This window comes from Caretta caretta, chromosome 3 (assembly GCF_965140235.1).
Source record: "Caretta caretta isolate rCarCar2 chromosome 3, rCarCar1.hap1, whole genome shotgun sequence".
Classification (NCBI taxonomy): Eukaryota; Metazoa; Chordata; order Testudines; family Cheloniidae; genus Caretta; species Caretta caretta.
The window spans coordinates 67,197,501-67,220,862 of NC_134208.1; the positions used below are offsets into that span (position 1 = coordinate 67,197,501).

General features: G+C 43.8%; 1 protein-coding gene across 7 annotated transcripts in view; it reads right to left on the reverse strand.

Annotated features, from left to right (window-relative positions):
• Nucleotides 1-23,362, reverse strand: part of SYNCRIP (synaptotagmin binding cytoplasmic RNA interacting protein) — a 36,869-nt gene that overhangs the window by 7,857 nt on the left and 5,650 nt on the right. For all 7 annotated transcript variants that reach the window (XM_048845077.2, XM_048845076.2, XM_048845075.2 and 4 more), the window contains 6 exons: nt 22,770-22,883; nt 22,504-22,680; nt 17,201-17,336; nt 16,197-16,402; nt 10,432-10,581; nt 2,089-2,210 (listed from right to left, as the gene is read on the reverse strand). In XM_048845077.2, the coding sequence (XP_048701034.1) occupies nt 2,089-2,210; nt 10,432-10,581; nt 16,197-16,402; nt 17,201-17,336; nt 22,504-22,680; nt 22,770-22,883 (905 nt within the window). The remainder of the gene's footprint in view (nt 1-2,088; nt 2,211-10,431; nt 10,582-16,196; nt 16,403-17,200; nt 17,337-22,503; nt 22,681-22,769; nt 22,884-23,362) is intronic.

Sequence of the window (23,362 nt, forward strand, 5' to 3'; positions counted from 1 at the left end):
TAAGATCTGGTTTCATAAGCAGATGGAACATTTGAATTCATACATTACAATTTAGATTAAGTAGAAGTACATAAGAGGGGAAAAGTACATGGTTATTTAAAATTAATCTGTACTATATTTACAAAATGTCTCCTTAAGATCTGAGGATCACAGCCAGCTTCTTTCAAGTAACAAAGACAACACTAAACACACACACTTTATAGCTATATACTCCCCTGCCCCTTCATATTTTTGAATCCTAAAGAAATTAAAAACCCTTGCAATTCAACAAGTAGCACATTTAAAATTCAAATATGCCCAGAATAAGTCATTGAACAGAACTGCTTGTCTGCCTTCGTAGTGGTATTTTAGTTAGCTTGCCAGATCAAAGAGGAATGATAGATATCTGAGAGTTACTCTTATGAATGGATCTGAAAGAGGGACTGAACAAGGCGCCTATCACCGCTTTTATTCAAAATAGGAGAGAGACTGGAATTGTTTAGCACAGGATCACCAGATTAACAGAGGCACATAAAATAAATGAATTGGCATAGTTACACAATAGATTATACAATGAAATAATTTTATGCAGTATGAGATCAACAGGGAAATTTGTTGCTGTACACTAGAGGCAATAAGTTTCAGATATTTAATAAATATACAGGCAGTTACCCTAAACAAAAAGTACTGCTGATGTAATAGTTAAGCTTTAGAGAATACTCTGATGACCAGCTAGTTACACAAGAATCCACTCCTCTCTCCCAAAGAGGGGGGGGGGGGGGGAGGGGAGAGGAGGAAGAGGAGTACAGTATTGTATAATTGATCAGGTGCCTTTTTCCTCTATAGAATGAGGTACAGGGCACTATCAGAGTCTAGATACAGGACTAAAAAGAGACTGTTGGCCCATTCCACTTTGGGAACCTTTTTTCCTTTTGACACCAGTTAAAGCCGAAGGGGGGTGGGGGAGGGAGAGAGAGAGAACAGAATGTCAAATAAGTATCAACAAAATAGAGACATGCAGGCAACTGCCTCTACTGTAAAAATATGTTCATGTAACTTGCCATAGTACTCTAAACTGTACTTCACAAACAGGTATTCTTATGGCTGCATCTGAGACATGGCATACAGGAGGGACAAAGGAAGTTGGTTTGCCTAACTGAAAAATGTAAGTGAAGCAGAAAAATACTTGACACGAAGAATAGAGTCCAAAAGAGAATAGCGAAGCCTATGGCTAACATGACCAAGGAAAGGAACGGCAGGGCCAGCGAGAGCTTTGGGGCAGTAAATGACAGCAGCAAGCAAGGCAATCTTAAACAATTCCAGTTGTGCACAACGTCACCATCTAAAGATTAGTATTATTCTGTTTCACCTAGCCATTCCGTCTTCTTGGATGTCAAGCAGCAACATAGGTGTTTTTGGAAATGCAGGGTGGGAGTGAAGAAAACTGCAGGATATCCAATTTAAACCCAAGCAGAAAATATATGAAAGCATTAAAGGCTATAGTGGCAAGCTACTCATTTTTTGTTCTGCAAAATCTTCACTTTCGTTTTTAAAATCTTCGCAAGCTTACTAATCATCACTGAAGTGGCAAAAATGTTGTTGGACAGAGCAATCACACCAACAATTTACATGTAGGCACCATAGTACTGCTTCAAAGTTTGCTCAGATGAGCATGCATCTCACGTGGGTGCACCTGACAGTACAAAGGTATGTGGCTCTTTAGAAGATGACCAGCTCATCTCTCCCAATTTGCTCCCATGATCTTCAAATTTGACCTGGATAACTGGACATGCATCCAGTTCAGCCACTACTCAATTTAGGCTGTAAACTCTCCAGGGCAGCAGTTTTATTTTCATTTGGGTTTGTACAACACTTGGCAAAATGTGATCCCAATCATGATTGAGGCTGGCCTTTGGGCACTACTGTGATATACCAGTAATTCCTCCATATAATAACTACTCAAATGCATCCTACACCTATGGAAATGAAATTTAAGACACTAATACACTTCATCATACTTGCTACTTAACGCCCATGCTATGGTTTTTGTAAAAAAAGCACGTGTGTGTGACAGAAATCAATACACAATGTGCATGAACTTATACTTACATTTGATTTTTAGCCGCTTGTCTCTGAGCTTTCCGTTCTTTTCTTTTTTGATCTGGTGGCTTAGCAAACACAATTTCAATATTTTCTCCCTCTAAATCTTTGCCATTCATTTCTTCCATTGCCTGAAGGAAGTAACCAGATTTTAGATATACTTTTAAGGGCATTCAGGGGCATATTTTAAGGGGCAGAAAAAGAATAAAGGGCTTTTTTTAAAAATGGTATCACCCAGAACTAGCCATGATTGTGTATCTGGAAGTCACACTGCAGATTACTCTTGGGGTTTCAAATAATTACTAAAGCCTGATTTTCAAAACCAAGATACCCTTTACCTGTTAAAAAATTTCTTCCACTTACGATTGTGGACATACTATTGCAATCTCTGCAAATAGTGCACTACAATTCAGCTCTGGGATCTCATTAAGAATCATATTTACAACAATGGGTAGCAGTAAAGCTTAGTTAGATTCAAGTGAAAAATACTTGTATACAAAGAAATGCTCTGCTCCTAGAACAAGAGACCAATCTTGTGGATTTAAAAAAAAGACTGTTACCTACCTTTTGTAATAATTATTCTTCGAGATGCGTTGCTCATGTCCATTCCAAAAGGTGTGTGCACACACCGTGTGCTCGATTGTCAGAAGGTTTTACCCTAGAGGTACCCATCAAGGTGTGGAGCCCCCTGGACTGGCGCCTTTATGGCAGCGTATATAGGTCCTTGCCGACTGGCTGCCTGCTCAGTTCCTTCTTGCTGGAATACTCCGACAGAGGGGAGATGGGCGGGATTTGGAATGGACATAAGCACCATATCTCGAAGAACAGTTACAAAAAAGGTAGGTAACCGTCTTTTCTTCTTTGAGTGATTGCTCATGTCCATTCCAAAAGATGACTCCCAAGTAGTTTAGACGGAGAGGGGTCGGAGTTCACCGAGTTACTGATGGTAGTACTGCCTTGCTGAAGGGTACATCATCCCTCGCCTGTTAGGTGATGGTGTAGTGCAACGTAAACGTGTGGATGGAAGACATATGTCTTAGACAGTGACCTGCGCAAGGAATGCGGTGGATGATGCCTGCGCTCTTGTGGAGTGTGCTGTTAACGGCGGGGCTGGAATTTTAGCTAAGTCGTAGCACGTTCTGATGCAGGACATAATCCACGATGGAATACCCTGGGACCAGACGGGGAACCTCTTCATCCTCTCGGCAATTGCAATAAAGAACTGTGGTGACTTATGAAACAGCTTAGTGCGTTCAGTATAGAAGGCTAGGGCACACCTGACGTCTAGGGAATGGAGTGCTCGTTCTTTGTTGCTGGCATGAGGCTTAGGAAAGAATACCAGTAGGAATATGTCCTGATTCACATGAAAATACAAGACAACCTTAGGTAGGAACCCTGGGTGTGGGCATAGCTACACCTTGTCTTTGTAAAAGACCATGTAGGGAGGCTCGTAAGTAAGTGCTCTGAGCTCGGGGATCCTTCTGACTGAGGTTATGGCCACCAGAAAAGCCACCTTCCAGGAGAGATAGGATAAGGGCAGGTCGCCAGTAGCCTGAAAGGGGGCCCATAAAGTCTGGAAAGAACCAGGTGAAGATCCCACTGGGGAACAGGCTGCCTCACTTCAGGATAAACCCTAAGTCCTTAAGAAACCGTCCCACCGGGGGATTGCTAAAGATTGACCTGCCCCCTATGCCCAGGTGGAAGGCCGAGATGGCCGCCAGGTGCACCTTAATAGAAGGTATAGCCAGCCCCTGTTGCTTCAGGTACAAGAGGCAGTCAAGCACAAAAGGGAATAGAGGCTTGTTGCGGGGGGAAGGGGGGGGTTGGAGAAACCTTTCTATAAGGACCAAATGGTGAAAAGCTTCCACTTTGCCAGGTATGTTGCGTGAGTAGAGGGTTTCCTGCTTCCCAACAGAACTTCCCTAACAGAGTCTGAACACTGGAGTTCAAGTTGGTTTAGCCATGGAGTTTCCATGCCATGTAGAGGAGGGACTCCAGGTTGGGATGTTGTAGTCTGCCATGATGGACATCTGGAAGCATGGGGAGGGCCACTGGCCTGGTCACTGATAGGTTCAGCAACGTGGTGAACCAGTACTGTCATGGCCATGCAGGTCCTATGAGGATGACTGAAGCCCTGTCCTGCTGATTTTGAGGAGGACTTTGTGTATGAGTTGGAAGGGCAGGAACACATAGCAGGTGAGTCCTCCATGGAAGATGAAAGGCATCCACTATGGAGCCATAGCTGTGGTTATGAAAGGAGCAGAATAGGTTGCACTTCCTGTTGTTCTGCATCGCGAACAGGTCCATGAGGGATAGCCCCACCTGTGGACGATCGAAAGGGCGATGTCCACTCTGAGTGACCTATTGTGAGTGTTGAATGAGCAGCTGAGATGGTTCGTACTGTGCCCCCGGTAGGTATGAGGCATGTAGCTGGATATAATGTGCGATGCAGAACCGGAGAGATTCCTGGCACAGGGGAGAGGAGCGAGCACCACTCCGTTTGTTTATACAGAACATGGCTGTGGTGTTGTCTGGCATAACTTGACACGCTTTCCCTGCAGGTGGGCCTGGAACATCTGGCAAGCCAGGCGAACCGCTCTCAGCTCTCTGATATTGATGTGCAGCGATAGTGCTGGTTGTAACCACAGGCCTTGAGTTCTGATACTGTCCAGGTGCACTCCCCAGCCTGTCTCTGATGCGTCAGTGACCAGCAACAATAAGGACTGAAGTTTGGCGAAGGGCACTTCCACACAGACCACCTGAGGGACTCGAGAATCTTGGGCAGGAGGGTAACTAGTCTGTCCAGAGAGTCCCGGCTGGGTCTGTATACGCTCGTCAATCAAGCCTGGAGCGGGCAAAGGCACAACTTGGCATGCTGCACTACATACATGCAGGCTGCCATGTGCCCAAGAAGCTTCATGCAGTTTCTGACCGTGGTGGTTGGGAACCTGTGGAGGCTATCGAGGATGCCCTTGATGCTTTGGAACCAAGACCTGAGAAGGAAGGCTCTGGCCTGAGTGGAGTCCAGGAGAGCCCCGATTAACTCTTATTTTCTGGGTTGGGACCAGCGTAGACTTGGGCACATTCAGAATGAGCCCTAGCCTGCTGAAAGTGGTTCATGCGTGGGCCACGTGCTCCAGCACTTGCACTCGGGAATTGCCTTCGATGAGCCAGTCGTCCAGGTAAGGGAAGACCTGTACCTGGAGTTTGTGCAGGGAGGCTGCCACAACTGCCATGCACTTTCTGAACACACGCAGGGCTGCTGAAAGTCCGAACGGTAGTATGGTGAACTGGTAGTGTAGGCCGTTAACTACGAATCTCAGGAATCTCCTGTGTGCTGGGATAATCGATATATGAAAGTACACGTCCTTCAAATCGAGGGTGGAGTACCAGTCCCCCGGATCCAGGGAAATCACTGAGCCTCACTTTACCTCATAGGAATGTTGGGATACTGGACTTATACAGCACTTTGAGAGTCCTCTGATGAAAGGCTTGATATAAGAACACGGTATCCGTTATTAATTTGTCATTGTCTTCATTACAGAGCACATTTCCAGTGTAGAGGGAAGATTTCTCTGCAGAAATAGAGTTCAGGGCCTTCCAAGTCCCGTTATGTCCTGTAGCTGTGAGTGCTCCCTTGTCTTCTGATACATTTAGAAATTTATCCCATTCTAAAAGCACCTTTACTACCAACATTCCAATCTCAGTGGACAGAGGAGGATTTTTTTAGTAGGGTTAAACTTCTATGTATCTGAATAACTGTAGTGAGTTCTCGAACAGAGAAGTATTTCCCCATGATTACAGCTGTTCTCTTATGACCAAAGGGGGACTGAGGTATAAAAACATGCCTGTAACAATAATACCTCAGGCAGTGTCACTAGATCTCCTTCGCTAAACTGGAACATGCCATGACAAAGCTTTGAAGGGAGACAAAGGGCTTGTTTATATGAAAAGTTGATAGGTGGGAAGCTGGGGTGTAGATCTACAGCGCTGTAGTCTGCTGTGCACCTGCCATGTGCTAAAAGTTCCATAGTGGGCTTCGATCTACAGCAGGATGGAACTTTGGGGGGGGGGGGGGGGAATAGCTCCGTGGTTTGAGCATTGGCCTGCTAAACCCAGGGTTGTGAGTTCAATCCTTGAGGGGGCCATTTAGGGATCTGGGGCAAAAATTGGGGATTGGTCCTGCTTTGAGCAGGGGCTTGGACTAGATGATCTCCTGAGGTTCCTTCCAACCCTGATATTCTGTGATTCTAAGGAATGATGGTGGCCAGAGAGACCATATGAAACTTCAGCTTCCTTATGAACTTGCTGAGGTTTTGCAGATCCAGGATAGACCTGAGTCCACCCTTGGCTTTGAGGATGAGAAAATATCAGGAGTAGAACCCCCTGACCCTGAACTCCTGAGGAACCTCTTCTATTGCCCCCAGTGTGAGGAGTGATTGCACCTCCTGTAGCAGGAGTTACTCGTGACTCGTGAGAGGGGTCCCTGAAGAGGGATGGGGAACGCAGGTAGGGGCAGACTGGATAGAATATCCGACCCCTACCATGCTTAGGACCCAGCAATCTGAAGTAACCTGGGCCCAGGCACGGCAGAAGTAGGACAGACTGTTCACAAAGGGAAGGCAAGGATCCGGGATCTGGGTTGGTGCTCCACCCCCCGGCGCACCTTCAAAAGTTTGGCTTCGAAGCAGGGGGCTGCTTGGAGGAGCCTTGACCCTGGACTGAGGAGGACCGCGGGGGATATCTCCTGTTGTTTTTGCCCCTCCTCCGGCTATAGTCCTGCTTAGGTGGGGGCCCAGATAGAATCGTGAAGGAGGCTGAGGCGTAAAGGGTTTTCTCTGGGGTGCCGTGTTTGAGGATTGCACATGAGTCCTTGAGACTGTGCAACCTGGAGTCTGTTTTGTCCGCAAACAGCCCTGCAAAGTATTCTAGACCTCCACCGGGAATCCAGAAGCCTGCAGCCATGAGGTACGCCTCACGGTGATGGCCTTGGCCATGGTTCGCGCCACCGAATTGGCGGAGTCCAAAGCTGCCTGGAGGGAGGTTCTAGGCACCACCCTGCCTTCTTCTATGACTGCCACAAACTCCTGTCATGAGTCCAATGGGAGCAGTTCCCGGAACTTGGAGAGGGTGTTCCAGGAGTTGTATGCACAGTAGTTAAGTACCACCTGCTGATTGGAGGTTCAAGCTGGAGCACCCCAGTCAAGTATACCTTTCGACCGAAGAGGTCCAGCTTCTTAGCTTCCTTATTTTTAGGGGTGGGCCCCGGCTGCCCCAGCCGCTCTTTGTGGTTTGCTGCATCAACCAGCAATGTCCTGGGTTGGGGGTGGGTGAAGAGGTGCTCGTACCCCCATTTGCGGGACAAAGTAATGCCTCTCTACACCCCTAGACGTTGGTGGTACAGAAGCTGGGATTTACCAGAGCACCTTATTGGTGGTCTGGATAGTCTAAATAAGCGGCAGTGCCACTCTAGAAGGACCCTCTGGGGTAAGTATGTCCACCATGGGATCTGAGTCTTCCACCACCTCCTCCGTGGCCATGTTAAGGGTCTGGGCCACCCTCCTGAGGAGGTCTTGGTGGGCTTTCATGTCCATCGCAGAAGGGACTCTGTAGTGCCCGCCACTGCCTCGTACGGTGAGGAGGATGAGGCGGCTCAAGGTGGGACAGGGTCCTCTTGCCTCTCTGGTGACCTCAGGAACATCCACCGATGCAACCACTAGCAGAGGGGGGCTGCTGGCATAGGCGGCTCTGACCTTGCGCTCGGCGCAGGAGGCCCAGGGTCTGAGCTCCGCAGTGGGTCCTCGGGAGTCCTGCATTGGTCAGGGGCAATGGACTTCACAGAACGTGGGGCACAGGCAGCAGAGACCACCAATGCTGCCCTGGAGCCCTGCCCTTGGCCCTGGTGGTAGGCCCAAGGTGTCCAAAAGGGCCATTGTACTGGTTCCTTCCGCTGAGGAGGCCAGGACACCATCGGTACCGAGGGTTCCTGCACCCCGCGATGCAGAGACCGGTGCCGGAATCTCCAGCAGTACTGGCTGCATCTGGACACTGACGACTCTGCCTCAGACTCCGATGTGCAGTCCAACCTGACCAGAGAGGAGCGGATCCCAACAGTGCTGGGGAGCGGTGCTGCAGTGATGAAGAATGGTGCCGCACCATGGTGGGCATGCTGCAGATGGTGCCACTGCCTGGGCCTGCCCCGCCTCGCGGAGGGATAGCTCAGTGGTTTCAGTATTGGCCTGCTACCCAGGCCAATTGGGAGATCAATCCTTGAGGGAGCCATTTAGGGATCTGGGGCAAAAACTGGGGATTGATTCTGCTTTGAGTAGGGGGGTTGGACTAGATGACCTCCTGAGGTCCCTTCCAACCCTGATATTCTGGGATTCTATGATACTGGAGCTGGTACATGGGAATGAGAGGCTGGGGATCGTGCCGTCACAGCAATTAAGTCCTGCACAGCCTCGAAAGTATCTGGTGTGGAGGGGAGGTCCAGGTCCCCCTCCAACACTTCCCAGACCAGGGAGTCCATGGACACTGGACTCAACGGACCTGCCCTCAAGGCTGGGGTTGATGGTGCTGGGACTGACGGGCCAGCCTTCTGGTTTCCTAACACAGGACGCACCACACTGGAGTCCTGCCTACTATTCTTGGTGGAGCTGGGCCGCTCCCCTGCCGCCTTCTTCTTGTGCGGCACCAGGGATTGTGAACGGTGCCACACCAATGAGCCGGCCTTCCACGCGGGGGAGCGGTGTCAATGCTACTTACGAGAGTCCTTCCTCAGTGCTGAGGTGTCCTGCATCAAGGCCGGTGTGCTATGCACCAAGGCTCCCAGTGCAGACTCTTGAGCCGGTTGAGGCCGAAGCTCAGACTCCATTAAGAGGAGTCTGAGGCAACAGTGTCTCTCTCTCAGTTCTGGGCTTGAATCCTCTGCAAATGGTGCACTTGTCTTGCATATGGCCCTCTCCTAAGCACTTCAGACAAGCAGCATGCGGATCCCCTTTGGGCACAGGCTTACCGCACCTTTCGCATGGCTTAAACCCCTGGGGTTGCAGCATGCCTCAGTGACAGGGAAAAATATCGGGGGAGGGGAACCCCCCCCCCAACTTAAACCTACTAATAAAACTAACTAGTGAAAAACAACTATATACACAGAAAGACACAAGGAAACACTTGCAAAGCAAGAGACAAGTTGCTCCAATGACCATCACTTGCGGTAAGAAGGAACTGAGCAGGCAGGGGGTCAGCAGGAACCTATATACACTGCTATAAAGGCACCACTCAAGGGGGCTCCACAGCTGACCCAACAGGTACTGCTAGGGTAAAACTTTCCAACGATCGTGCACACAATGCGTGCACACACCTTTTGGAATGGACATGAGCAATTACGCAAAAAACATTTTTGCTCTTTTGTTTTCTCTTTATAAACTTTTCCTTACTGATTAGGTGCAAAAGGAAATCTGCTTCTCAGCCTCACGTAACAGAAGTGGATACTGTCATTCTATCCATACAATGAAAGTTTCTCACCAAATGTTTGGAAATGGAGTTTCAAAAGAGGGGGATCAGAGATCCTACCACTTTCAACGATCCTTTGGACTCCAAAGGAGACCCAGCCTGCAGAGTATGCCTGTACGGTAGGGATTCTTACTCCATTCACCCAAGCTTTTTCACCAAGCTATCTGGACAAGTGGGGAAAGTTGCAAACCTATGTGCATATTTCACCCAAAGGTGTAGAAATCTGGTATGTGAACAAATACTGCCAGTCATTCTACCAAAACCAAATGAGGAAGAAACACAAAGCAAAGGGATGAAACAAAGGAGTTATTCCTGAATTTCTCCTTGGGAGAGAGAGTATATCACAAGGAAGAAGGGAGGAGAGGAGGGAGTAATCACTCAGTAGGATATCTCCGTCAGCAAAAAAGCAAATGGTTAACTCTGCTCCTAGGAAGTTTGTTTTGTGTTTCAGTGGTTACATTACTAACAAAATTTTCTACCAAGATTCTCCGGTAGCAAAATTGGTCTTTTAATCCCAAAGGAACTTCCTTATATTTGATAAGTGGATGAAAGTTCTGGCATCCCAGTCACTGTTTTCACAGAAGGCCATTTCTATTTTCAATAGATAATAGTCACCAATATTAACAGCAATTTACATGAAGCATTCTCCTTCCCTGAATTCAGATAGTGTAGAACATCCTATGGAAAGGCCCAACATGTAACTTCACTTCATGCCGTTACTAGTTAACAATTTAATGCTTCACATAATTCCGCTTTCCCCCCAAAAGTATCCAATTTTTAAAATTTAAATTTGGTCATAACAACTTTTATGCACATAAAGTTAAGGTCCTTTTAACCTACCTTTACAGCACCATCCCGTTCATCAAAATGAATGAAAGCATAATCTTTTAGTTTCTTCACTCGCTCTAATTTTCCAAATTGACTGAAGGCCTTTTCTAGAATCTCCTCTGTTACAGTATTGGCAAGGTTACGTACAAACAACACTTTCACCTAAGACAACAAAAATCATGTTTCAATATACAAGTTTTGCCTAATATAATTAATTTCACAAAATGTTAGAGCTACAGCTAGTATAAATTCATTCTATTTATATGCAACATGCAACATTCTGCAACAAGTTTGAAAAATCAGTTTGCTGACTTGACAGTTGGATAAAATGATTTAATATTACTGATCAATCACGCTAATCAGCATTGTTTCTGAAAACAGTCAATCAGTAAGTTTTACCTCAAAGGAACCTTTTTTAATCATTTCAAAAAGTAAAGTTAGCAGCTAAGGATAGTTATATGTAGACGTTAACTATTCAAAATATCAACGTTTAAGCACCCATCACTGTAATAGCTAATCACTCAGCATGCCTTCTTTGCTTAGCCAATTTTGCCTCCACCTTCAAGCGCCTTGAAGATACCACATCAAATACAGTATTGTTGGCTAGAATACACTTTTACTGTCTATGATAAAAGGAAATACAGAACAGTGAGAGGGCAACCTGAAATGCAAAGCTTGAGGCTTAGCAATCTTATCTAGTATGGGAGAAAGTTACGTAAGGGCTTGTCTATATTAGAGCAGTCAGCCAGCTATGTTGTGCAGTACTCAATGAAGCACCAAGAGCATCCACACAAGCCACCCTCAAATTGGTTTAAGATATGCCCTTGCAGCCCTAGAGCGGATGTATTAATCTGTGGGCTATCAACCTTGACACCTGCCAAAGAAAGATCTGTCAAATAAAGCAAGCGTCTTTTGCTTGCAGCTGAGCATATTCTCCATCCCACCATACCCCTTATTAGTAATGCCAGACCACAGTCTCTATTCCCCTGCCCACAAATGCTCCTCAGCTCAGTCCACAAGTTTTCTATCAAAAAATCCAGTTGCAGATCAATAGCTAAGATCACACTTTCTGCCCCAGCCCTCTTCCCAGTAGTTTACTGGCTCAGGTTGCACCACTCAGTGATCCATAGACTTTTAACTAGTGAAAATACGGCACGGAGAGTGCAGCTGGTGGTCATGCTTAGCTACCAGCTCCCCCTTCCTATGGCCCCTCCAGAGCAGATGGCGGGACCAAGGAGAGCAGGGTATGGGATTGTGAGGAACACAGCCATCAGCTTTACTCCTGTTGCAGTAGCACCAGCCAGCACCAGATTCTCTCGTTCTGAACCCACAAGCGGCTTATCAGGATGAAATATGGCATAACCTGTGTGCTTATGTGCAGTATATTAAGAAGCAATATCTTGGGGGAGGGGGGAGCATGGATGGGCAGAAACTGCCGACTCAGACAGGGATCTATAGAAGAATCCTTGGCTAAAGGCCTGCAGAGAAAGTGTATAGGAGCTATGGGGGATGAGGGAGGAGGCAGAGGAACACACGAATTACAATACTGGATCAGACCAGTGGTCCATCTAGTCTAGTGTCCTGTCTTCAACAATGGCTAAATAGCAACAGGCACAGAGGAAAGAGCAAAAAACCCATCGTAGGCAACAGAATAACCTACTCCCAAAGAAGTTTTTTTAACCCACATTAGAGTCTGCCTTATGCCCTGACTCCAAGAGCCTGTCTCTTCCAAAACCTTTTTTTAAACCTTAACTCCTCTGGATAGTCCTCCTATACATGTAAGTGTCCGAGTCCTTTTATAATCCCGATAAACTCTTTGCCTCGATGATCTTTTGTGGCAATGAATTTCAGAGTCTAATTCTGACTCGTGAAAAAGGATTTAAGTTTTAAATTTGTTGCCATCCAATTTAATTGACCATCCCCTTGTCGTTTATTATTAGAAATGGTGAACAGCAGAGGACTTAGCAGACAAGCTTTACAGTCCACTGGCAACCCCAATGCCCACCCTTCCAATCTCAGGTGGACGTTACATCAATTGTTGCCTCTCCAAAAAAAGAACTAAAGCATGTATTGATTCTAGACAATTTTTAATTAACTGCAGGGAAATGACTGGTTTAAACCTTCTCCAGTACAGACAGATTCTATTCTCTAATGCCTCAGACCTGGTCAAACTGTGCACTATGTATCTAATCAACAAGCTTGATCTCTGGAAAGGTCGTACACTAATACAGTGGTTCTCAACCAGGGGTACATGTATGCTGGGGGTATGCAGCCGTCTTCCAGGGGGTATATTATCTAGATATTTGCCTAGTTTTACAACAGGTTACATAAAAAAGGACTAGCGAAGCCAGTACAAACTAAAATTTCATGACTGTTTTATACTGCTCTATATACTGTACACTGAAATGTAGGTACAATATTTATATTCCAATCGATTTTATAATTATATGGTAAAAATGAGAAAGCAAGCAATTTTTCAGTAGTAGTGTGCTATGACACTTTTGTATTTTTATGTCTGATTTTGTAAGCAAGTAGTTTAAGTGAGGTGAAACCTGGGGTACTCAAGACAAATCAGACTTCGGAAAGGGGTACAGTAGTCTGGAAAGGTCGAGAACTACTGCACTAATGAACAGGTCAGTTTAAGCATAAGGAAGCCAAGACAAGACAGTCTTCTCAGATGACATGCCTTCCCCCTTTGGGTTGAAATGGGAGAGAAAAAGTAAAGTCCCCTTTTAGTTTGGACATAATGAAATAATAGTTAAGTTATGAGCCATGTACCCGCAGCCACGTGACCGTGTCCAAAATTTCAAAGACACCACTCAAGTTAACTGGCTGCTTAAATTGCCAGCCTTGATTGTGCTTTGCAAGGTCCATTCAACAGTAACTACTGAATTGCCTCTTGAATTTTCCCTGGACTATGGTATCTCAGGATGCTGAATACCAAAACCAGTACTACGCTAAAAAAACGTTAACTTAAAGAAATGTTTATCATTAATGCAGTACTGAAAAATCTAGGAATTTTCCAGTTAAGGAAATAATAACCACACAATCCTCAATTCATATGCCTTATCAACCATTCACACAGATTACTAACAAGCAAGCCTCCACAGAGCACAAGCCTAACTTCTCAAACTTACAACCTCAATTTACCCTTCATCTATTTTAAACCACTTCAGGCATAAGGTTAACCTGGTCTTACCTTGCAGTTTCCATGATTTGTAGGAACTGTACACATATGTACAGCACTCCGAGGCCTAGCCTACATTACAAACCTATGTCGGTACAATCAGGTCACTCAGGCATATGGAAAATCCACACTCCTGAGCAACGCAGTTATGCCATACTCCTGGTGTAGACAACACTATGTAGACAGCGTAGGTAGCGTCTTCACTAAGTGCTACAGTGGCACTGGTGCAACTATGCCACTGCAGTGCTGTATGTTTAGATAAGCCAGGGGTTGGCAATCTTTGAGAAGTAGCGTGCCATGTCTTCATTAATTTAAGGTTTCACGTGCCAGTAATAAATTTTACATTTACAGGGGCCCCCCTGATGGAACCCCAGACTGGCAGCGTGCTGAGCGGTGCCAGCGGCTGGGGCCCCAGCTGGCAGGGGCCGGCAGCCGGGACCCCAGACCTTTTAAAGAGCATCAAAACTTAAGTGGGTCTGTGGATAAGTTTACAGAAGGGCATGCCTGCTCTGGCAGATGTTCTGAGGCCTACTATAGAGTAGTTCCCCTCCTTCAGAGTTCCATATATCTGCATGTGGTGTAGTGTAAGGAAAGAATTATAGCTGTTTGGGATTTGGGTAGGAAAGGGAGTGGAGGAAAAGCCTTTTCTCCATCTTTAATTTCTTAAAGTTTAAGTCTTTCACACATGGGAAAAACCACTCCCTCGATCATCCTCCCACCCTGCATCCTCTACATCTCTCTATAGCCTTCAGATCTGAGCCAATCCCCTCTCTCTACTTTCCTCAGTCCTCTCCATCAAGCAGTCTCCCTTTCCTGCAGTTTAATTTGGAATCTCCATTCACACGTCTCTTGGTCCACTGCACTAAGTCTATGGCATTCCTGATCCCTTACATCTTTTCCATGCTCTTTCCCTTGGTCCTTTCAATGCCCTACTATCCCCCTGCCCCATTCAGCATTTAAAGTGTTTTTAGTTTGGTCAAAATCACTTATGTGGAGCGGGGCAGGGAACCAGGAAGCATTGCTTCCTAGCTCTCATGTTCCCCACCTCCACAGCTCTGCCCCAGAAGCCTACTACCCAGTGTTTTCTTCCTATCCATGCTCCCTTCACTTCCTACTCATCTGATCATTTTCAACAGCAGGAGTCCCTCACCAATGGTCAAAGAAAAAGTTAGATGGATCAGGGCTCCTCTCGTGATCAATCTCCTGGATCACAGGGAGAAGCTGCACTACAGAGGAAGTGCCATTTTGTAGGCAAACTATCTGAAAGACTCGGCACACTCCCTGCTGTTGAGTGACTACAACACTGGGCAACAAAGCAAAGGGGGATTAAAACTGACAGGCAAAACAGTAAGGGTACGTCTTCTGATCGATCTATTGGGGAAATCGATTTATCACGTCTCATCTAGATGCGATAAAATCAATCCCCGAAATGATGCCTGTACTCCACCTTGGCAGGAGGAGCAAGTGGAGTCGACGGGGGAGCCGCCGCGGTCAACTCGCTGCCATGAGGACAGCCAGGGAAGTCGAACTAAGATTGCATATCTTAGTTCGCACCCCCCCCCCCCAGTGTAGCCCACGCCTAAGAGATTGTATACTTCTGCTAGAAAAACAGCTATTTCATAAGATGAACCCTATTTGGCTCACCAAAGAGGAGACCCCATCCAAGACATCTTACCAAGTTCATCAAACTAGGAACACCTACTAGTCAGTCAACCATCTCAGGTCAGAGGAAAGGCAGATGAGATAGAGACAAAAAGTAACTCAGAAAAGGGCTGTCTAGGGGGAATTGTGCTAGTGGCTAGGCAACAGAACCAAAAAGAGACAGGACTGGGCAACATCTGAGAACAGAAGTTTTCAGGTATGAATCAATTCATCTGCTTCTGCTGTGGCAAAATATAAGTCACAACAAAGAACTATTCTCTTGTTATTAAAAATGCTCCCCAAACTTAGTGTTTTGGTATGAAGAACTTAAGCTATGTGAACTTTGCACTCCGGAATGTTGCCACTACTGTTTCAGGGGGTCTGAAAGAAAAACACCCCACCACCACAACTGAAATAATGTCTAAGAGAAGTAATCGCTTGATTTGTGAAATTATAGCTTCTTGGATTCTGACAAGGATTTAAGAAAATTCAGGTTTATGTTCCTTGAAGTAGTACAGATATGAAGTTCCGTATTTATTTAAATTCAGTTTTACGGGCTGATCCAAACAGTCCCACTAATTCCTTTGAATCAAGGTCCTTAGTGTGAAGCCACAAAGCAACTTTGATTTTGAAGCCACTATGTCACTTACATAATTAGAGTACAGGCAGATTACAGGAATTGTGGCATAGATTTTCAGCACTGGCAGGAAACAAATATCAGTCAGCCCCAAGCAGTAGTAAATACTACTTGCCAATGAAATTCCTGTTAGGCCTATAAGAGTTGCTTTTAATTTTCAAGTGTTTTAGAATGCATTCACATCTTTACAACCCGGCTTTAACTCATCTATCAAGAAAGTGGTATTTCAACGTAGTGCTAATACCGGAAATATTTACCTTATGACAATTTAAGTGATGTGGGTATAATTATATTTCTCAGTTGCGTTATTACCTTTGCCATAACTTCAGGATCTGGATCTTCTATAGGGTCAGCCCATTCAACTGTAACAACATTTCCCCAGACTTTCACTTTTCCACTCATTAACCTACGTCTGGCCTGAGCAGCAGTTTTGTGATCTTCATATTCAAGGAAACAAAACCCCCTGTTCTTTTTCTTGTCATCAGGTTGATGATACAATATGACATCTGTGAGACCCTCTGTGAAATTAAGCAGAATATTTAATTTTGCTTCAATTGATGTGCTATACTATAAAGTGAAGGAATGATCCTGCTTAAGGATATAAGTAAGTTACAAGCCGATGTGAAAGAGTGGATGAGCTTCAAAGATTGGTGTGAAGAAATGCCAAGATACATTTCTGTACTTTCAGAATACTAAGTTTTTATATCACATATCACTGCATTTTAGCATCAGTGGACATAATTATTCCTGTCCCATAAAAAGTAACACTGTTTTGTGTTTAAAAGACTTCTGAGAGCCTTCCTTCAAGTTGCACTTTTTGGATGCCTTTGTGCAGAAGTAACCCTTCAGCATTAAAGGGAAGTCAGTAACTTTAATCCACTAATGCACAGGACTCACACACAGAACTCTCCCCATATTGGTTAAATGTTGCCTTTAAAAAGGAGATCAATTTGTCCTTTGATACTGAAGGAACTTTGGTGAGTTGTGGAACAATGCATTTCTTTGAAAGAAACTTTCCTTGTATTGTATTTGCTAATTATTCATTAGATTAAATAAGTATAATAATCTAAGGTTTAGTTACAGAGATTCAAATAAATGAAAATATGTATTATTCCAAAACACCACAATTGTTTAGGTATAATTACAAATATTACTGGTTCTTTCAAAAGTGAGAAGTCTGAACACTCAGGATAAAGCTAAGTGACCTCAGTTTAAAAGATTGTCATCATTCAACATCAGCCGAAAGATGGTGAAAAAAATCATCATTGATCACTCACATTTATTTTACCCAGTTCCCAATACACTTACTAACTTACCTGTTACTTTACTAAATTCTTCAACAATCTGTTCCTTGGTTTTACTCTTGGGAATAGAGCCAACAAAAAGCCTATTATTGGCAACAGAGATGCATACACCAATGTGTTTTCCGGAACGAATTTCATGATTATTGTACTGAAAGAAAAACAGACAATGGCAAATTATTACCAAACTTTCACTCTTCTCCACTCAAAAGCATCTGTAGCAGATATTTTACTTCCCTACAGCTGTGATGAACAGTGAGGTATTAACCCTTCAGTGGCCTGATGTATGCATACAAGAGTACTACACTTGTGGTACATTCACATCCTCTACCATTGGTCCCCAATTGCAGCCCTTTCTCCCAATGTCCTGGCTCCAGAATCAAGCTTTACTTCCAGAAGGAGCTTTTCTACTGTCTCAGTCTTCACAAGATGATGCACTATGCAGAACTACAGCAGTTGGCGCGTATTCTATCTGAAGTGTTGACAGTAAAGGTACTGCATCCAGTCACACTGCAGGGAAAAAAACTTCCCCCGATTACCAACTATAAACTCTTCTTAAACTGCACTAGGCACATAATAGCAGGTATTTAGGTTCAGATCACAAAACCCTCAACAAGCTGGAGCCCAAGGAAAGCCCACTATTGGGAAAAAAAAACAAAAAACTATTGCTCTCATATAGACAATGTGTATACACTGCTTGACCTCTCCACCAATTCAGACAGCAACTTCTGGACAAAAACTGTAGCAAAAGACACATACACACGACACACAAATTAGCTATTTTCCTTGCAAGCTTCACCACAGGCTGCTCTCCAGCTAGGAAAGTTGATGTTTCTTGACCAACATCTTGTCAAAGCAGTTAGCTTGCTATTCATTCCGCAAGGGATATTTTGTTCTTTGAGAGACTGACACCCTCCTGAACCCCAGAGCCCTCACTCCCCCAACCCGGAGCCCCCTCCTGCACCCTGAACTCCTCATTTCTGGCCCCAGCCCAGAGCCCGCACCCCCAGCCGGAGCTCTCACCCCCTCTCGCACCCCAACCCTCAATTTTGTGAGCATTCACGGCCCACCATACAATTTCCATACCCAGATGTGGCCATCGGGCCAAAAAGTTTGCCCACCCGCCCTACAGTGTTTGCAGCCCAAAGACATTACAGCAGAGCGCTAATTTAACATTAAAACTGAGTAACCTATTCTCACTGTCCAATCTAAGAGAAGCAGAAAAAATTAACAGCATAGTAAAAAATAAGTTAGATTTTTTAATTTAATATCTATGGATGTTACAATGTACATATGATTTTAAGAAGTGTTTTGTAAACCATCAGAGTCCCTTTAAACATACCACCTGTAATCTTACATTAAACGGGGTCAGGCCCAGTATTTACACGGGAGATTGCCATGGAACACAGACAACAGAAACAGCATTGCCAAGTCAATATATTTATATCCCACTCCAGTCAGTTTTGACTCAATGTCCCAAACTGGTATTCGACACACTACTGAAGTGTCTTCTAAGCATGCAAAATAGGTCTGACCTCTTGGGGGCCAGTCATCTAACCCATACTACTTTCTGTAAACTAAGTGCATTAATCCAACAGCTCTGATTAGATGAATTTGTGTCATTTTACCCACCTAGAATTCAAACAACAGTTTCAGTTAGTGTATTCACTTCCTATATTGAACAATAAATTACACTGCTGTGTGTAGATGGCACAAATAACTTGAAGACACCTGTGGCTAACCTCACTTCTATCTGAGCTACTGGTCATCAGTTTTGCATTAGTTCTATATTTTTCTTTAACAGAATTGAATAAAACCATGCTCATAATTTTATGGATTGTTAAAATAAGAAACTTTGTTCCTCAAGCAAGCATAAAGGCTTCTAAAATGGGAGAAGTTTAGAACAAAGGAATCTTTCACAGAGCAGCCCAATAATCTTGGATAGTGGTAGGATAAAGAAAAATATAATCCAAAACAATGATTATATTACACCCAGGCATGGAATATTTTCTACCAAACACTCCATTACAGTGCCTCGATCTCAATTTACAACCACCCAAATTACTCTAGTCATGGACTTATTGAGCGAAGTCTGTTAATAGTTCCAAGTCACGCAATGTTCACTGAAGACTAGGATGACCCCAAACTCACTTTCAATAGTAATCCATAGTAAAATGTTAAACCAGGTTATCAGACAATAAATACAGCGTGCTAAAAGTAAAATGATGTAAGCACACACGATTCTCCTGCTGAACTACTGCTTTGAAATCTACTTGAGATTGAGGGGGGAAGCAAATACAAGATGACAAATGTTCACTTTAACATGCTGAAGAACAGAAGTATGTGTGAAGACTGATTATTCAGTTCAGATTTATTACAAGAATCAAGGGTGAAAGAGCCAAAAAAAGGATTACAAATTCCACAAAAATCTAAGGTTTATACAGAAACTAGCTTCTCCATTGACAACGCTTCATGAGCCACATATTGCCACCTTAACTAGTCTTACAGAAAAGGTGTAAGTCACACAACCAGAGCACTCAGCATGGAGTTCAACTAGCATACTGCATCCCCCAATTTCACAAGACATTTTCACCTCCATGTAGCATTAAACTTTAAAGCACTGTAAGGAGTATTTGTATGTTAAAGATAAGCATGGCAATCTAAGGGCCAGACTACATTATAGACAACGTTATAATTTACTCTGTGTTCTGTTATAAAGAGCAAGACTAAACTATGTTATAACTAAACTATAGCCCTCTCCACATGTCAAATGAAATTTGGGGACAACGTATAGAATCAGTTCATACACAGTTCTACCCGTTTTTTAATTTTAAAACAAAATCCAGAGCTTGAATCATCTAAGTGGCAAATAGGAAATTTTCACAAGCTGGTGAGTGGGAAAAAGTCTAAGTATCAATTTCTACAGAATTTAAGTTCATAATTAAAAAGAAGTCTTTAGCCTTGGAGATACTAAGGTAACCATCAAATATGACTTGTGTAAATCGATGCAACGTCATCTTCCTGAATCTGAGAAGAGCTCAGGCTAATCATGCAGCAGCAGCGGAATACTGACAAAGTTCCCATCAGTTTTCCTATTAATATTCAGAAGTCTATAGGCAACAGGGAAGTGGATGTTCTCATTTGTCTCAATTCTGTTAGGTTTTGGAAAGTTCGAACAGAAGAGGCTTTGAGGAGGGGGTGGGGAAGAATAGCAAATACACATATGCCCCAAAGAGTCAAGAGGTAGGAAAAATGGGAGGAAAAAAAAAGCTCTTTCCATGAAGTGATGGGGGGAGGGCACGGGGTTCTAAACAGACAATCTGTCGGCGATAGGAGAGTTTGCCACTGAGAAGCCTCCCTAGTCCCATGACAGAGAGGCTTCTCACCAAGGCACAGTGCCCAGATCTTACTGGTAAACCCACACTCCAACCTTCTGAATTGGCCTCTGGATAATATGCACCTGCTAAGTTTTTCCAAATCATGATTTAACCAGCCAAGTGTGGTTTGCACCTTATACAAAACCAACTAATGCCAAGGTACTTGCTTTGAATTAGTATCTTCTCCCATACTCACTCCTCAGCTGAATGGACACTGCTAATTTGTCAAGAATGACACATCGTCATGTCCTAGTACTTAGGCTGAAAAGGTTTCCCTGTCAACCCCAAATACAAATTTTCCCCTGTATTTCCCCAATCCACCCGTGTAACAATTTCAGTGGCATATGATTCTTTATACAATGTCTGAATATATAAATATCTTGGATGGAAAGCCTCATACTTTTGCAGCACTAGAGATCCCTTATACACAAGGAAAGAGGACCAAGTCGCAGTCTGATCTTCATCTAATTTTGCATTGTATCAGCTTAATATATCAGCACAGATTGCCTTCCATATCTACAAGTATGTTGCATTTAAAGACAACATCTATTTGAAAGTCAAGTTTTAAACCTATTGTTAAGTAACGTCTAAGATTCAATCTTTTCATCTGAGGAAAAAAAAAGTGTTTCTGGTTTACAGAATCATCTGATAGGACTAAACATTCAGTCAGTTTTCATTGTTTTGCTCTTGGTCAGTTGCATCACTCTGGTACACTAATCTGGAGAGAACTCATGCAACAGGGTGTTTAACAACAAAACTGAAACCAAAAAGGCAACAAGCATATGTGTGCACAGACAAAGTGGATTTACCCCAAGCATGCTGACTGGTGTTTTTTCAGCCAACCAAAAATCTCTTATTTTTTTTTTAAAAAAAGGCAGAAAAACCCTTATGTTTTTAAGGGAAGTTAAGAGTTTTGGGAGATTTAAAAACTTACTCCGTCAAAAATTTGATTTATCTTAGTCCCTATACGAGTGTCCCAACAGAAAGCTGGCAATCTAGTATCTGTGCATCATACAGAGTTCAGATCCAGATCCCACTAGGCTGACAAAAACTAGAACCACAAAGGAGACAACATGCTCAACACTAAGAAGATATCATGATGTAATGCTGTCCAAGAAATACTCAGTAGTACTGAGCAGCCTGTGATTTGTATTCAGGGGTGGAGAGGCATGGCCAGGACACTTGGCCTAAAGATGTTTTTTTATTTTATTTTATTTTTTTTTTTTTAATTTTTTGTGGGGGGCGAGAAGGGAGGAGACACACAGTAGGTGGTTCAGTGTTCATGCTGCACATCTGAAAGGCCGTGGTCCATACTTTACCTCACAATATTTCATACTTTTTTCAAAATAAGTACTGTGTACTCTCTCTTTAGATTTTGGTACTCTCTCCATCCAAAGAGTTTTGAACAGAGGGAGAATACTGTGCTACCAATAACAACCTATCTGAAGTCTTTCACAAAATTCCATACCTTTTTAAGAACCAGTTACTTACCTTACAATAAGTGTGGTTCAATATATTTTGTCCATGTGGATCCCACTATCAGCACACATGCACACAAAAAGTGTGTGCCAGTAGTTGGATCCACACAAACACCTAATTTAAGAAACTCTTCTGGAAGAAAGCAATCCAAAGTAACCCTCCTCAAACACCGCCTCTTGTTCAACAAATGGGGCATCAAGGAGTTTTTACTGCTAATTTGAACTTTTGATATGAGCATAAGAATTGCCCTACTAGATCATGCCAGCAGCACAGCTAGTTCAGTATCCTGTTTCTGATGTTGGACAATAACGAACAATTCAGAGAAAGGTGTAATAGACTACCTATAAATCCATTACATGTTTGACCTGCTCATAAGGGAACTTTTTAACCACTTACTAACAGAGATTATAGGAATTGCTTATGGCTTAGGGAGCGGTCTCATAAAAGGCAAAGAAAACTTACCAGTTTAACAGCCTCCTGAGCTGCCTCTTTAGTACAGAAAGTGACAAAAGCATATCCTCTATTTAGACCAGTTAGTGGATCCATCATTAAACGCAGATCCCAGATAGGCCCAGCTTTCTCAAATAATGGAACAAGCTCATCTTCAAATAAGTCTCTTGGAATCTTGCCCACAAATATCTAAGTAACAAACATATTTAACATCATTTAAAAATATATACGTAAAGAATAACCCACTTATACCATGTATAAAAACATCTCCCTCTTACCTCTGTACCAACAGAAGGCTGTTGTCCTGAATACACAGAATCTGGAGGAGGACCACCATACTTCCTCTGTCCAGTAGTCACATCAAGTGTGTAGCCTGTTCTTTCCAAGAGTGCCTTCAAGAAGAAATTGAATGTCTTACAATTCCCAATTTATTCAAGACAAATAGACTATAACAAATAAGTAGCCATAAGAACATAAGAATGGCCAATGGCACATCTCTCCCAGTATCCTGTCTTTCAACAGTGGACAGCGCCAGATTCTTCAGAGGGAGAGAACAGAACAAGGCAATTTATTGAGTGATCTGATCCATCCCCCATCATCCAGTTCCAAGCAGTCAGAAGTTTTGGGACACCTAGAGCATGGGTTTGCGTCCCTGACCATTTTGGCAAATAGCCATGGATGGACCTACCCTCCACAAATTTATAAGAACAGCCATACTGGGTCAAGACCAATAGTCCATCCAGCCCAGTATCCTATCTTCCAACAGTGGCCAATGCCAGGGTGCTTCAGAGGGAATGAACAGAACAAGTAATTATCAAGTGATTCATCCTCCGTCACCCATTCCCAACTTCTGGTAAGAGAGGCTTGGGAC